Source organism: Podarcis gaigeae, assembly GCF_964106915.1.
Source record: "Podarcis gaigeae genome assembly, chromosome: 13".
NCBI classification, from domain to species: domain Eukaryota; kingdom Metazoa; phylum Chordata; class Lepidosauria; order Squamata; family Lacertidae; genus Podarcis; species Podarcis gaigeae.
The window spans coordinates 3,509,907-3,526,829 of record NC_139689.1 but is presented as its reverse complement, the minus strand read 5'-3'; the positions used below and the strand labels follow the sequence as shown (position 1 = coordinate 3,526,829).

The 16,923-nt window shown below is 48.8% G+C and overlaps 1 protein-coding gene across 17 annotated transcripts in view; it reads left to right on the top strand.

Annotated features, from left to right (window-relative positions):
- Positions 1-12,070, top strand: part of DLG4 (discs large MAGUK scaffold protein 4) — a 135,953-nt gene extending 123,883 nt beyond the window's left edge. For all 17 annotated transcript variants that reach the window (XM_083706653.1, XM_083706652.1, XM_083706650.1 and 14 more), the window contains 7 exons: positions 2,511-2,538; positions 3,318-3,365; positions 3,569-3,670; positions 3,813-3,985; positions 5,150-5,259; positions 7,155-7,246; positions 9,248-12,070. In XM_083706653.1, the coding sequence (XP_083562779.1) occupies positions 2,511-2,538; positions 3,318-3,365; positions 3,569-3,670; positions 3,813-3,985; positions 5,150-5,259; positions 7,155-7,246; positions 9,248-9,354 (660 nt within the window). In that variant the 3' untranslated portion in view covers positions 9,355-12,070. The remainder of the gene's footprint in view (positions 1-2,510; positions 2,539-3,317; positions 3,366-3,568; positions 3,671-3,812; positions 3,986-5,149; positions 5,260-7,154; positions 7,247-9,247) is intronic.
- The last annotated feature ends 4,853 nt before the right edge of the window (positions 12,071-16,923 follow it).

Below are 16,923 nucleotides of genomic sequence, written 5' to 3'. Positions count from 1 at the left end.
AGGTGGGGAGGGGTATTGCTCAGAAGGGTGGTGGGAATGGGTGATTGGCAGATAGCTGTGATGAGCCTGTTGACGACTCTTAACGACTGCAATAGGTCTTACAGGAAAAAGCAAGGGGTGAGAAGGTGAAAAATGGCTTTGTCATGTATAATGAGAAATAGACTGGAAAGAGAAGCTGCTGAATTGCAACTTATTACCAAACTTAAAACCATGGAGAGACCTGGTCTGAACAAAGACATTGGATTCTTATCTCATTATACATGACAAAGCCATTTTTCACCTTCTCACCCCTTGCTTTTTCCTGTAAGACCTATTGCAGTCGTTAAGAGTCGTCAACAGGCTCATCACAGCTATCTGCCAATCACCCATTCCCACCACCCTTCTGAGCAATACCCCTCCCCACCTTCTCACTATATAGAAGGGTCTGGTGACTTCTGTTTCAGTGTATCTGAAGAAGTGTGCATGCACACGAAAGCTCATACCTAGAACTAACTTAGTTGGTCTTTAAGGTGCTACTGGAAGGAATTTTTTGTTTTGACTATGGCAGACCAACACGGCTACCTATCTGTAACAAGTCTGAAGTGACACAGACTGTGACGCACTTCTCTGCGTTAAGCTCCTCCCAGATACAGGACACCACGGAGTTTTAACCCTGTCAGTTCCAAACTCCACATGCTTCGTCTTCTCACACACGCAGCGGGCGCCATTTCAACACAAGGCAGATCCCCACATGCAGGGAACTGGACCTGCCCATCAACTCGCTTGTCTCCATCCCTAGCCTCTAGGCCAGCCTTCCACAATTTCTCACCCTCCGCCATGGGCATAGCCAGGATTTTTGTTAGAGGGGGAGTAGAACCTCAGATTTGTATTGATTTGTATTGATTTAGGAGGGAGAGCTACCCCCTCCCCCCCCCTTGGCTACACCCATGTCTTCCACATATTTTGGACTACAGTGGTACCTCGGGTTAAGTACTTAATTGTTCCGGAGGTCCGTTCTTAACCTGAAACTGTTCTTAACCTGAAGCACCACTTTAGCTAATGGGGCCTCCCGCTGCTGCCGCGCCGTTGGAGCACAATTTCTGTTCTCATCCTGAAGCAAAGTTCTTAACCTGAAGCACTATTTCTGGGTTAGCGGAGTCTGTAAGCTGAAGCATATGTCACCTGAAGCATATGTAACCTGAGGTACCACTGTACAGCTCCCGTTTTAGCCCCACCATCCTACGGCCGCACAGACTGTGGAGGATGGGAGTTGTATTCCAAAGCAGCTGGAAGGTACCAGTTAGAGAAGACTGGGCTAACCAAATTCCCTTCCCCTCCCACTGTCGTACCCAAATGACTGGCATTCAGAAGAGTGGTGTGTGTTTTGACAGGAGAAGAGTGGATTAAGAGGTGTCATGATAACCACACGTTTGAGGGGCACATCTTGGAAGGATCATAGCTCAGGAGTAGAGAATCTGCTTCACCTGCAGAATGTGCCAGGTTTAGTCCCCGACAGCATCACCAGATAGGGCTGAGAATGCCCTTGGCCTGAAATGCTGGAGGGCCTCTGCCAGTCAGTGTGGACAATGCTGAGTTAGATGGACCAGCGGTCAGATTCAGTAGAAATCTTTTTTTCCACGCATCTTTTTCTGTGGCTCCAGATTGTAGGACCCGAATCAGCCTCTTAGGAAGGGGATTTTTGGCTTAACATTGGGCAGAACTTCCTGGTTATATGACTGGTTTGACAGTGGAACAGACTGCCTCACAAGGTGGCAGACTCTCCTTTGTGAAGAAGTTTTCAAAGAGAGGCTCGAGTAGAGGGGTTGGGCTAGATGACCCTCGAGGACCCTTCCAACTCTGTGATCCTTCAGGAAGTACGTTTCCTCTATCAATTGGTTTAATCCAGTTTTCAAGCTGTCCAATTTGGGGGCCATGGATGCCTCTTTTAGGAGTGGATCCCATAAGCAAGTTAAGGCACAGTGTGAGGGATGTGTTTCTTTTTCTTTGTCCTGAATCTACTGCCGGTTTCTTCAGATAACCTTGAGCTCCATTGTGGGGTTCCTGTGTTTGTGTGTTACATAACAAAAATAGAGATTCAGCACTTGCATGAATTATGGAAATGAAATAGTTATTTCATTATCCCCCTGCTTCTCGCCCCCCCCCCCAAATCTCCCAGGGCAGCTTACAAATGCCATTTGTTTATTTCGTCTAAGTTACAAGGGCCTTGCTTTTCCACTCCTGGGGATGGTCCCCAGAGTTAACGTGAGCTACTTTTGTAGTGTTTATTCGGACCCTAAAATTTCCTGGCATCCCTCTGGGGGCTGAGATAAGAGCCCCACACCATCTCCCTGTTTGGTAACTCTTGCACTTAAACACGGGGGTGGGGGGGCTTCTGCTGGTGCCCCCTATACTGACAGAAATTCCAAGGCTAATTGGTTTTCCCCTCTGTCTCTTCTTTCTTTCTTTCTTTCTTTCTTTCTTTCTTTCTTTCTTTCTTTCTTTCTTTCTTTCTTTCTTTCTTCTCCTTCCAGGATCGGGTGCCAGGATCGGGCTCTCAAGGTGGGTGTCTGTCTCTTGGCTGCCCATCCCCAACTTGGGTCCCTTGGATGTTTTGCCCTACTACTTCCATTGGCCCCTAGCACCATCATCTGCCCATACTGACTGGGGACTGATGGGAATTGTAGTCCAAAACAGCTGTAGGGCACCAGGTTGAGGAAAGATGCTCCAGGCCTTCCTCTTCACTCTTTCCCCCGCCCCAAACCTGTCCTTTGAGAAATATTTCCATGCTTTGAAATCCACAAGAGTGGGGGCTTTCCCCCCTTTCCTTTCTCCCTTCTCTCTCCACACCATTTTATTTCTTTCTACTTTTATATATCCTACCTTTCCTCCAAGGAACTTGAAGTGGCATGTGCGGTTCTTCCCCCTTTCCCATATGATCCTCACAACAACCCTGTGTGGTAGATTTGACTGAGAGACAGTGAGTGGCCCAAAGCCACCAAGTCAGCTTCATGGCCAAGGGGGGATTTCAACCATGGTTCTCCTTGGTCTTAAACTGACACTCTACACCACACTGGCTCTGAACTTGCCGCTATTTCCCTGTTGCTCTAGAGCAGCCTTCCCAAACCTGACACGCTACAGATGGGTTTTGGACTACAATTCCTATCAGCCCCCAGTGTCATTTGGCTGTGCTGGCTGGGGTCTGCTGAGAATTGAACCCCAAACATTTGGAGGGCACCAGTTTGGGGAAGGCCCTTTGTAGTTTGCTGTTTTCCCCGTTAAGGAGCAGTTGTTCTGGGTTGAACAGGTTGTACTTAACAGCCTCCTTCTTTCCCTTCCAGGTCGAGAAGATGCTGTCTTGAGCTATGAAACCGTTGTACAAATGGAAGGTGAGAACCCTAACCCTTCCCTTCCTCAGCCCTGAATTACATTATTATAGATGTTGTTGTTTGTACAATGAGGAAGGCTCAGAAGCTCACCCTTTGCTTTGTGGTTGGTTGTAATCAACTGATGGTTTCAATTTCCCTTTTTTGAGTTGTGTTCTCCACCAACACAGACCATTTCCCATTTCTTTGGGTTTTTCCACCCCTAGTTCACTACGCTCGACCCATCATTATCCTGGGCCCCACTAAGGACCGAGTCAACGATGACCTCCTCTCGGAGTTCCCTGACAAATTTGGCTCCTGTGTCCCACGTGAGTCTGACGGGGTCCCTATCCCTGCCCCAAGATAAAAATATGGGGGGGGGGGAGGATTTCTGCTTCAGGAGGAAGCCTTGGCTTGGGCTACTCTTGCTCCCCTGTGCTTGACGGAGACTCCCCACTCCCGCTTCTGCAGACACCACTCGGCCGAAACGGGAGTACGAAGTGGATGGGCGAGACTACCATTTTGTTGCCTCACGGGAGAAGATGGAGAAGGACATTCAGAGCCACAAGTTCATCGAGGCCGGCCAGTACAACAGCCACCTGTACGGGACCAGCGTCCAGTCAGTGCGCGAGGTGGCTGAGCAGGTAGGCCGGAAGTGGAGAGTCGAAGAATCACACAAATGCCACAGGTTCTGAGAAATCATTCCGTGGTAGAGCACCTGCTTTGCATGCAGAATGTCCAAAGTTCAGTCCCCAGCAGGGACTGTGAGAGACTCCTACCTGATACTGAGGAAAGCAACTCGGCATAGACAATATTGAACTAGATAGACCATTGACTGAGTAGGCAACTTCCTGGGTCTTCCTCCCCCTAACAGAAAGGTTTGGACAAAGCAAGCAGGGAGAGGGTACCAAAACTCAAGGTGAAGGTAAAGATACCCCTGACCATTAGGTCCAGTCATGGCCGACTCTGGGGTTGCGGCGCTCATTTTGCTTTATTGGCTGAGGGAGCCGGCATACAGCTTCTGGGTCATGTGGCCGGCAGGACTAAGCCGCTTCTGGCAAACCAGAGCAGCACACAGACACGCCGTTTACCTTCCCACCGGAGCGGTACCTATTTATCTACTTGCACTTTGACGTGCTTTCAAACTGCTAGGTTGGCAGGTGCAGGGACTGAGCAACGGGAGCTCACCCCATCGCGGGGATTCGAACCGCCGACCATCTGATCAGCAAGTCCTAGGCTCTGCGGTTTAACCCACAGCGCCACCCACGTCCCTAGATCTAGACAATATTGAACTAGATAGTCTAGACAATATTGAACTAGATAGACCACAATATCTAGACAATATTGAACTAGATAGACCACTGACTGAGTAGGCAACTTCCCCCTAACAGAAAGGTTTGGACAAAGCAAGCAGGGAGAGGTTACCAAAACTCAAGAGTCCATTGATATTTAGATGCTCTCCAACAGCACGCAGCCAGGGTCTTGCTCAGTGCTAACGCACCAGACTCAAATTATCCCCTTCCCCTGTTTGACTGGGTCTCTGGGGGCTGGTTGTTATGGGGGGGGGTAGCAGAGGATCCCTGAAGGTTGACACCCACAATATGCTGCGTATATCCCCTCAATTGTGCATGGGCGGCTGGGGGGGACAGAATAGGCGATTGGCCTGCCAGTGGAGTGGACATTTTTGGCAGGCGGAAGCGATTGGGGAGGCCATGGGATAGCTGTGCTTTTGCCTGACCAGTGGGGGCAGAAGTGGAATACAATTTGGTGTTGAAACCTCTTGACCACATTTCTCTCTCCCCGCCCAGGGCAAGCACTGCATTTTGGACGTTTCGGCCAATGCCGTGCGGAGGCTGCAGGCAGCTCAACTTCACCCCATCGCCGTTTTTATCCGGCCACGCTCCCTCGAGAATGTTCTGTGAGTGGCCCCCCGGGGTGGACAGGGGCTGTGGAATAGGGAGCAGGGGCAGGGGGCTGTCCGAGAGGTTTTCCGTTTGCCCTGTGCTTCCTGGGTACGGGTACTCCGGGCAGTTTTCCATTTGCCCCGCTGCTTTCACCAAGGAAACCCCACTCTTGACCACTGAATCAGAGGCAACATTAATCTGTGGAAAACCCGATAGAGTTTAGTTCCAGTTCAATGGTAAGAAGCAGGTTTTCCCAGGGAAAAGCGTTGTGACAAGCAGAAGTGGTGGATGAGCCCTCTGTTGCCATCCTTGCCTTGGTTTTTTGGTCTGAAAGGCCAGAAGGGTCTAAGATATTGCACAAAGGTTGGAGTGTGCAAGGGGGTGGGATGTGGCCTGAGATCAGCCAAAGCTTTCATTTCTCATTCACCATTTATTTACTTAAGGCATTTACCGTATTTTCCGGCGTATAAGACGACCCCCCAACTTTTCCAGTTAAAATATAGAGTTTGGGATATACTCGCCGTATAAGACTACCCCTCTTCCAACGCACACCAAATAAAAATGAAAAAACCAGTCTCCAGTCTGGCTCGGAAATCCGCTCCACTTCCCAATGGCCGGGGCCTTCTGGGGCCAATTTTCAAGCGTATTTCTGCTTCATCTAGAGAACTTGGTGTCCTCTGATTTAATTTGCTGTCGTTTTATCCTTTGGTGGGGAGTTGCTGCAGGAGCTGCTGCTGTAGCCAGCGTATAAGACGACCCCCGACTTTTGAGAAGATTTTCCTGGGTTAAAAAGTAGTCTTATACGCCAGAAAATACAGTATATGCTGCTTAACCATGAAGCTTGCTGGGTGAGCCTGGCTCAGCCACTGCCTCTTGGTGTTTCCCTGCCTCACAGGGTTGTTGTGGAGATTAAATGAGTAGGAGAGGGGAAAGAAACCATGTACACCACATTGAGCTCCTTAGAGGAAAAGTGGGATATAAATGCTATAAATAAACAAGATTAATCCTTAGCATTTCTAAGCAGCACCTAGCAAGATAATCTCCTCCACGCCTTTGAAGAAAGACAAAATTGTTCAGGGGCTTTTAAGTCTTTGTTTTAAAAAGAGAAGGCAACAAAGGGTACTCCCATGCTGTCACTATTTTCGGGTGGGATTCAATCACAGACCAGCAAATTCGAGTTGCACAATTATTGGCAAAGGTCTTGTGCAACAAACCTGCTCTCCTCGACCCCACCCTCCCTCCCTCCAAAAATATATATATAGGCGTTTTTCTATAGGGGATGTGGTGGGTGCTTTGAAACAACCTCCCTGCAAACAAATCAGAATGAATGCTCATTCAAAAGGAAAGGCTCAGTGATGGAGCCTTTGCTTCTTGGATGCGGAAGGTCGAATCCCCGACAGCATTTCCCAGTAGGGCCAGGAGAGACTCCCTGCTTGAAACCCTGGAGAGCCACTGCTGCTGGTCAGTCTAGGCAGCAGCTGGCTGGGGCTGATGGGAGTTGTAGTCCCAAACTGCTGGAGGGCACCACCTTGGGAAAGGCCGGATTGGGTGCATTAATGGAAGCAGGCAAGGGATAGCCGTTGTGATGTCTAAAGAGAACCTCCAGATATATCCTGTCAACACCAGTTGCTGGGGAGCAGCCACTAGAGAGGGTTTTTTTCCTTCATGTCCTATTTAGTGAGATTTACAGAAGCATCTGGTTGGGCACAGGGTGGGAACCAGGCTGTCCCAAGCTGGTTCCCCAAATAGCAGAAGCATGTGTACACACACACACACACACTGTGTGCACACACCCAAAGCACAGGGGGGAAACCCAGCAGAATACAGGCAGGTGGAAGAGACAGCTTTGGGGTTGCACAATCTTCGTAATCACGTTGTGTCCTCTTTTTCCCCCTTCCTTCTTCTCCAGAGAAATTAACAAGCGGATAACGGAGGAGCAGGCGCGGAAAGCCTTCGACAGAGCTACAAAACTGGAGCAGGAATTTACAGAGTGCTTCTCGGGTAGGTCACCTCCTGCCCCCTCTTGCTTTCCGAACCATCAGCTCCGGGCACAATTCACAGAAGGCTTAAGTCGGCGGGGGGGGAGGGGAGGGGAGCCTCAGGCTGCTTTGGGGGTTTTCAGAGAAGGGAAGTGGCTCATTGGTGAAAGCATCTAACCTTGTGTGTAGAAGGTCCCAGATTTAATCTCTGACAGTGTCTCCAGGTAAGAGTTGGGAATGTCCACTGCCTGGAAGTCTGGAGTGTCATTGCTGCCAGTCACTGGGCACATCAGAACATGGAAAGAACCCTGCAGCTGGAACAGCTCAAAGGGGAACCATTTAGTCCAGCACTCGGTTCTCAAAAGTGGCCAACCATGGGAAAACCACAAGCAGGACCTGAGCACAACAGCACCCTCCTTACCTTTGATTGCCAGCGTGCATAGTCATTGTGATTAGTAACCAGTAGTGGCTGCTGTGGTCTAAACCATTGAGCCTAGGGCATGCCGATCAGAAGGTTGGCAGTTCGAATCCCCACAGCGACGGGGTGAGCTCCCATTGCTCGGTCCCTGCTCATGCCCACCTAGCAGTTCGAAAGCACCTCAAAGTGCAAGTAGATAAATAGGTACCGCTCTGGCGGGAAGGTAAACGGCGTTTCCATGCGCTGCTCTGGTTCGTCAGAAGCGGCTTAGTCCTGCTGGCCACATGACCCGGAAGAACTGTCTGCGGACAAACACCGGCTCCCTCGGCCAGTAAAGCAAGATGAACGCCACAACCCCAGAGTCGTTCACGACTGGACTTAACTGTCAGGGGCCCTTTACCTTTTAGCAGCCTCATCCTCCAGTGTTCCTATGATTTCCTCCTATTGGAAGGAGCTTCAGCAGCTATCTAATTCCTCCCCACTGTAGGAATTGTGGGCATACAATTCATGCAGGTGGGCTTGACTTGCATAATCCAAGTTTGTCCCTTAACCAAGGCCACAGTGTGAGCTTCAAGGATGGGCCTACATCCGACAAAGTGGACTGTAGCCCACAAAAGCTTATGCCACAACAGTTTTGTTAGTCTTTAAGGTGCCACAAGACTCTTGATGTATCCAGGCCAGAGCAGAGATGGTGGGGCCAATTGGCATGAGGCCTAATCCGAGTCCCCTGGTAGAGGGTGAGGGGGACCTTTTGGCCTACATTTCCCAAATGGTGGGCCTATAACCAGCTCTGCACAGCCCTGGATGTATCTGCTACAACAGGCATTCTGGGACTCCTCTCTTGCCAGGAGCTGAATATCAGCTGCTGAGAGCCACCGGAGAGAAGAGAGAGGTGTTTTGCTCAGGTTCTGCCTCCTGTCTTCCCATTGGCTCCCAGTACATTTCCAAGCACAATTCATAGTGTTGCTGCTGACCTTTAAAGCCCTAAACGGCCTCGGTTCAGTACATCTGAAGGAGCGTCTCCACCCCCATCGTCCAGCCCCGGACACTGAGGTCCAGCTCCGAGGGCCTTCTGGCGGTTCCCTCATTGCGAGAAGTGAGGTTACAGGGAACCAGACAGAGGGCCTTCTCGGTGGTGGCACCCGCCCTGTGGAACGCCCTCCCTTCAGATGTGAAGGAAATAAGCAGCTATCCTATCTTTAAAAGACATCTGAAGGCAGCCCTGTTTAGGGAAGTTTTTAATATTTAATTCTGTACTGTTTTTAACATTTGATTGGGAGCCGCCCAGAGTGGCTGGGGAAACTCAGCCAGATGGGCGGGGTATAAATAATAAATTTTATTATTATTATTATTATTATTATTATTGAGGCATCTGCTTGGCCACTGTAAGAACAGAATGCTGGACTTGATGTGCCATTGGCCTGACCCAGCAGGGCTCTTAGATCCCGGAAATATCCTCAAGATCCCGGAATGAGCCCCTGGCCTTGTTCAGCAGTCAGCCTCTTCTCAATGTTCTTACTAACTGATATCTCGTGTTCTAAAAGCAACCCCAGACTCTCTCGCTCTCTGACACACTCACCCCTTCTTCTCCCTCTCCCCCCCCAGCCATCGTAGAAGGAGACAGCTTCGAAGAGATCTACCACAAGATCAAAAGAATCATTGAGGAGCTCTCCGGCCCGTACATTTGGATCCCGGCTCGTGAGAGACTTTAGGAGCTTAATGTGAACTGATATTTCCCGGAAGGGATGGCAAAACCAACCACCACCGAATCTGCGACAGAGCTGTCCTCTCTGGAGAGGGGGACCGACTCTTGTCTCTTGCCACTGAACTTAGCTGTTTGGTTAATATTTTGGGGATGGGTGGGGATGTCTTGGGACAGGCTTCTTTCGTTTCTTCCGTTGACTCTTTAATCTTCTGAATTTTTGTTTTCCTTTTTCCTTTCTTTTTCCTTTTCTTCTTCTTGCGTGATCCGGCTCCCCCCACCTCTAATCCTGATTCAAAACCGCTCCCGTTTTAATTTCTGCAGCAAATGTGGGGCTTTCTTCCATCCCCAACAGCGCTAGCGCATGCATGCTGTCATTTGGGGGGGCAGGTGGTGGCACAGGGGAAGAATGGGGGGGGGGGTTCTTAGATTCTGGTCTGTTTCGTTTTACAAGCAGCAAGGTGGAGGGGAGGCACACGCAGACTCTGAACTCGGAGAGAGAAAGACTGAAACAAACTTATTGTGGGAGAGAAGAGAGAGATATTTTTTAAGAAAAACTTTCTGCAAATGGAAGCCACTTTTGATGAGTTTACTTTCCAGGGCTCCCACCCCTTTTTTCCCAGTGATTCAGAAGAAAAGAAGGCATTGTTGCTGAGGAGTTTTAAAGTTCCCTGGTTGTGGTTTGATCAGAGGGAGCAGAGAAGAGGGATGGGGATTCCGGAGGGTTTTTTTAATTTTGGAAGGAGGAGCAACACTGCACACTCGTTAAAAGAATCAAAACAAATTCACCAATCTAAGTTTTCTGCTGTTTTAAAAAATAAAAAAAACCGACTATTTTCCCCTTGGAAGGAAACAAGATACCTTTTTCCGTTCCTTCCCTCTTTTGTTTTGGCTGAATAATATTCTACGATTGAAACAAGCACAGACCCAGGACTGATGAATCCAAGATAACCCTCGCTTGCAAGAATGGCCTGATGATGACGATGACTTTGGGATATAATATATCTATATCTATATATCTCTATATAGATAGATATATATTATTTTCAGTTGACTTTTTCTCTGTTTTTGATTTTCTCTTTCATTTTGTTTCGTTTTTTTCCTCTTCAGTGCATGAAGTTTACTTTTGTGGCTTCAAAATTTAGCAGAAAAAGGATAACAAAAAATAATAATAACAATAATCATGGAACCATTTTTGCAATCTATATTTTTCTTTCTGGGGGAGGGAGAGGAGAGAGAGAAAAAAAGAAAAGAAAGGTTAGGGAAAAAAGGGAAATAGAGTTTTTTTGATGTCCTGTGACTATTTTTTGGGGTCATATCAAGTATTTTGGTGCGGCTGTGCGTGATGTATGAAAAACAAAAATACACAGAGGAGAACAGTTTTAGTGGGTGGGAGATATATTTCGGAGGGCTGTTTTAAGTTCACTTTGAAGATTTTAATTTCCAAATTTAATGGATTAATTATTATTTTTTGTATATAAAGAAGAAAACAGAGCTTGGACTTGGGGGTTGGGGGAGTTGGAGATATTTAGCCCCCAACCCCACTGCTCCAGCCACTGCTGGCCCCCGGCAAGACACAAAACTCTCCAAAAGTTAGCCTGTCGGGGGTTGGAGGAAGGTGCCGGGTCAGACTTGTACTCTAGGAAGGAAGAGCTGCTGGTGTGTCAGTGGAGAAGTTTATTTCTGTAGCTGCCGGGAAGTTAAGCAACACAGATTCTTCTGGGTTCGGACTGGGTTCTCCCCTGCCCCACCCTCCAAAAGCAAGCCCCACCCTGACCGTTCATAGAAATAATTTTTAAAATGACAGGGGTTGAATCTGACATTTTAATTATGCCTGAAAAGCATATGTTGGACCTGGTCCGAAGGCTGGCTACCACCCCCCCACCCCACCCCACCGCCCAAGGAGCGCAAATGTCTTTTCTTTTAACAACCGCTGAATTGAGGCAAAAACCAAGGATAGTCTACAGAAAACAAAGGGAAAGATGCAGCTGGAATGGAGGTACAGAGCACAACGATACCAATGTGCTTGGAGGGGGGTGGGGCATCCCAGGGCTGTGTTTGCCCCCCCTCCCCCAAAGTCGCCCCAGCTCACACGACTAAATATGCCAATTCACCCACAGGCCAGTGGGGTGAAGCTGGGGGGGGGGGAGTTTACTCTGAGGAAACTGCCCACCCATGGCAAGATGGCGGCTGGCAGATGTGGCCTCTCATCCTGATTTAAACAGTTTGATCTGGCCCTCTGCGCCCCCTCTTCAGGCCCTTCTCAAAAGTGTGCCGTTTCAAGCAGGGCAGCCCAGACTCCTGAACTCCCTGTGTTTTCTAAGAGGGCCCAGAAGGGATCGGACACTTTGCGTCTCTTCTCCTTGCCCCCCCCTCCCCTCCCAGTAACGCTCGCTGAACACAATGGGTGCCTCCCGTCACACGGATTTGTTAAGGGCTTTCCTCCCAAGGGAATGGGGTTCCTGGTGCCAACCCCCTCCCCCCCCAAAAAAAAAACACCAGTGTGTTGGCATGGAAGGGGTTTGTCAGACGCAAAGGGTTCTTCCCCCTCCCCTGGGGCATTATTTAAAAAAAAAAAAAACAAGATGTAATTGGAGGTTGTTTCTTGCTAGGGGCCACGTGAAGTTTGTTTGGGGTGGGCGGGTGGGTGGGGAGATATAAGAGTATTTTGCATAGAAATATTATCGCCTTCGGCAACGAATAATTAAAAACCAATGAAAAACCCATGTGCTTGTGTGGCTGTGTGATTTGCTCCAGGCGGGGAAGAGTTGTCTTAACTTCAGAATCACTTCTGTTTTCTTCCTAAATACCAGGGGTGGCCAACTCCCAAGGGACTGCGATCTACTCACAGAGTTAAAGACTGGCAGTCATCTACTCCCTTTTGGGAGGTTCAGGTCAAAGTGGTTGAGCATTTTTTAGGGAGGACGCGGGTGGCACTGTGGTCTAAATCACAGAGCCTAAGGCTTGCCGATCGGAAGGCCGGCGGTTCGAATCCCCGCGATGGGGTGAGCTCCCGTTGCTCGGTCCCTGCTCCTGCCCACCTAGCAGTTCGAAAGCACGTCAAAGTGCAAGTAGATAAACAGGTCCCGCTCCGGCAGGAAGGTAACCGGCGTTTCCATGTGCTGCTCTGGTTTGCCAGAAGCGGCTTAGTCCTGCTGGCCACATGACCCGGAAGCTGTACGCCGGCTCCCTCGGCCAATAAAGCAAGATGAGCGCCGCAACCCCAGAGTTGGTGACAACTGGACCTAATGGTCAGGGGTCCCTTTACCTTTTTAAACCCCATTTTTTTTGGGGGGGGGGGTTCATGGCAAAAGTGTTGAGCTGGGGTAACCAGTGATCTACCCATCTACTGGTACATCACGATCTACCTATTGGATGTGCCTGCTATATACATAAGAATGTAAGGTGTCATCACGCTCTGCAATTTTCATGGCTGCCACTAGGTGGCCACACCAACTGCAGCATGCAGGATAGCAGGCTGGTCCAGGGGAACTGTGCCTCCCTCCATTAAATGGGCCTGCAGCAATGTTGAGGGGTGGGTTTAATTTACACCATAGTTTTGCAAGCTGCTGTGTGAAGCACCTCCCCCCTCAGTGCCTGCAATGAGATTTAATTGGGGGCAGGAAAAAGCCCTTCACACAGTCGTTTAGCAAGCAGCTCTGTGCAGAGCTCTGATGCGTACAATGATAGCAAACTCAAGTTCTCAGTGCCAATGGCTACTGTCATTCCAGTGGGACCTCTGGAAAACAAGAACATAGGAAGAGCCCTGCAGCTGGATCAGGCCACAGATGATGCATCTACTCATGGTGGCCAACCAGGTGTTCCAGGTGTTCAGAGGGATGCAGATTTGAATGTGGAGGTGTGAATCGGGTGTGTGTGCTGCTGCTGCTGCTGCTGCTGCTGCTGCTGCTGCTGCTGGGAATTGTAGTCCAATTCCCCAGGGGCCCCCAGGTTTGGAATGGTTGGTGTCCACAAAGATCATAAATGACCTTAGAATAATAGAATCATCAGAGCACTCCTGACATATGGCTGTCAAGCCTCTGCTTAAAGACCTCCAAAGAAGGAGACTCCACCACACTCCTGGGCAGCCAATTCCACTGTCAAACAGCTCTTACTGTCAGGAAGTTCTTCCTAATGTTTAGGTGGAATCTTCTTTCTTGTAGTTTGGATCCATTGCTCCGTGTCCGCTTCTCTGGAGCAGCAGAAAACAACCTTTCTCCCTCCTCTATGTGACATCCTTTTATATATTTGAACATGGCTATCATATCACCCCTTAACCTCCTCTTCTCCAGGCTAAACATGCCCAGCTCCCTTCTCTCACTTAAAAATGAAAGCTGGGCCCTTTTGCATCCCAAACAGAGAAAGCGGTAGGATCCAAATAAACAGTCACTTTTTTGTGCACTTAATTTCACCTATTTTGAAGAAAATGGTAAAAACTTTGTTCCTGACCCTGATTGGCTTTTTTGAAAGCTGAAAATGCTTCCCTGGAGAGAGAGCAAAAGTATGTTGACAGTGCAAAGATCACTTGAGGGGGCCTGGAGAAGGTTGGCGGAAGGGGGCCGAGGGAGTCGATGCATAGAGTTTGTGGGACATCCTGTCCTGTAGACACTGGACAGCCAAAAAGAGGAAACAGAAGGACCCACTTTGTAGTGTCTGCTCCGCAAACCTCCATAGGAGCAATGTGCTTCCATGTTTCTGGAAACTCGTGATAAGGATCCTAGCCAAACCTTGCCAGGAGAGGCCAGCTCTTTTGCAGTAATTCTCTAAAGCGATTGGCTTGTAGCTGTGGACACGAAGGGTGCAATGATCCCACGGTCGATTGCTGGGGAGCAGTCTCATCCACTAGGCAGTCTGATCTTAGATATATGGTAAGGTTCATAAGCGTACCAACCAAGCACATAGATAGATCAGCACAGGAAGACCGACCTGGAACCATGTTGATTCCTAAACTGAGCAAATGTTTTCTCTGTGGAAAGCCTCCCCATTGTCTTTTCCTTCACAAATCCTGTCTTAAGGGCACATTTAAGATATGAATAGGGTGTGAGCCTGTGACCTGGCCCAGGAACTAAGTATTTATCACTACAAAAGACTGGCCAGGCTCCCCAGGCAATCCGATCAAGTAACCTGCCAGACAGGAGATAAACAACGACAGGAGAAAAACATTCAAATTTCTGTTTTAAGACCACATTTTCTGTGATGTAGGTATGATGTTTCTGGGGGTGGTCTTGATCTACAGGGTGGCAATTTCAAAAGTCTTTATAAGGCCTTGCGCACCATTTTTCTGGGATTCTCTCTCCTGTGGGTGAGGGGAGCACCCTGTTGCAACAGATCAATAAAGATCAGGCTTACTAGCTTTTTTGCTTCTCAATATTCTCTGGTTGGCCTCTGTTATTCTCTCCTACCAATAGGGAACCTATGTAAGGACTCTATATGGGCTCTTGGATACCCCATAAGGGAAAAGGGCAATTTTTGTTTACAACAACCCAAAAAGAGGTGCCTCCTCATGCCCCCTGCCCCGGGGCATGGGAAGAGGATGCCCACAGGGTTAGTGGCCCAGTAGAGACGCAAGAGGGCATCAGAAGAAGGAGGGAAGGAAAGAGAGATGGAGGCCATTGTTGCCTGTGGCACCCCTCACCATCATTCAAGGCACCCCCAGGGTGTCTATTCCTCTTTTAAGCCATCCAAGCTGGTGGTCATAACTGCCTGTGGCAGGGAGTTCCATAGTTTAACTCTGTGCAGAAGCACTTTCTACTATCTGCCCTGAATCTTCCAGCATTCAGCTACATGGGACGTCCACAAATTCGACTGTTATGAGAGGGAAATAATAATAATAATAATAATAATAATAATAATAATAATAATAATAATAATAATAATAATAATAATAATAATAATTTATTTATACCCCGCCCACCTGGATGGGTTTCTCCATCCACTTTGGGCGGCTTACAATGGAATATTAAAGTACAATAACCAATTAAACATTAAAAGCTTCCCTAAACAGGGCTGCCTTCAGATATACTGGGTTGACACCGTTTAGGGCTTTCAAAGTCAGCCCCAACACTTTGAATTGTGCTTGGAAATGTACTGGGAGCCAATGTAGGTCTTTCAAGACCGGTGTTATGTGGTCTCAGCGGCTGCTCCCAGTCCCCTGTCTAGCTGCCGCATTCTGGATTAGTTGCAGTTTCCGGGTCACCTTCAAAGGTAGCCCCACGTAGAGCGCATGGCAGTAGTCCAAGCGGGAGATAACCAGAGGATGCACCACTCTGGCAAGACAGAAAAGCTTTTCTCTCTTTGCGTTCTCCACCCCACGCATAATTTTATAAACTTCCATCACTTCATCTCTTACCCGCCTTTTCTCGAGACTGAAAAGCTGCAAATATGGCTGCCTTTCTTCACTGGGAACCTTCCTCCTCCTCTGTCTCAGCGTTGCCTTTGTGGAATTCATCAGTGACAGGCTAGAGTTGCGTGTTTCTGCTTGTCATTGGCTCTGGCACCACCTGCTGTTGGCCTCCCGGCCTCCCACCCTACCAGTCGCAAATGGGTACCAGCCACCACCGCCCTAGCAGGACATCCCAGGGACCACAGATCAGATCAGACCTCTCTAGCATCCGAGACAGAGATAATCCTGCACTGCCAATGGCTTCTCCTGACCCAGCCCAAGGCAGAACTGAGGTGTTGTTGTTGTTGTTTAGTTGTTTAGTCGTGTCCGCCTCTTTGTGACCCCCTGGACCTGTCTTCCACTGCCTCCCGCAGTTTGGTCAAACTCATGCTGGTCCCTTCGAGAACACTGACCAACCATCTCGTCCTCCATCGTCCCTTTCTCCTTGTGCCCTCCATCTTTCCCAACATCAGGGTCTTTTCCAGGGAGTCTTCTCTTCTCATGAGGAGGCCAAAGTCTTGGAGCCTCAGCTTCAGGATCTGTCCTTCCAGTGAGCACTCAGGGCTGATTTCCTTCCAAATGGAGAGGTTTGGTCTTCTTGCAGCCCATGGGACTCTCAAGAGTCTCCTCCAGCACCAGAATTCAAAAGCATCCATTCTTGGGCCATCAGCCTTCTTTATTGTCCAGCTCTCACTTCCATACATCACTACTGGGAAAACCAGAGCTTTAACTATATGAGTTCAGGTGTAGGTAGCGCAAAAAGAAAAGTGCATTGAGAGGGCATTGCAGTGGGTGACTTAGATTTGAAGGAGCCCAAGCAATCCTGGACCCCTGAGATGCCCAAGGACTGGTGGCCTTGTTAGTGACCCCCAGAAGCATGACTCTGCACTCTGGTTTCCTGCTGAGCGCTTCAATCATTTAGCAAGATTTATACACTGCTGAATCGGAAAATCTCTATGCAGCTTGCAAAATGTTCATTTCAATTAGCCATCAAAGCAGACTTTAAAAATAGTAGACACTTCTAAGAAACAAGATTACAGTGCATTCAAATTACAAGTAACGAGATTCCTGTTAAACATGAGGAAGAACTTTCTGATGGGAAGGGGTGTTTGACGGTGAAATGGACTTCCTTGGAAGATGGGCAGCTGTCTACCAGCTCCATCTGGTACACAGGACGAGACACTCCCTGCCCGCTGT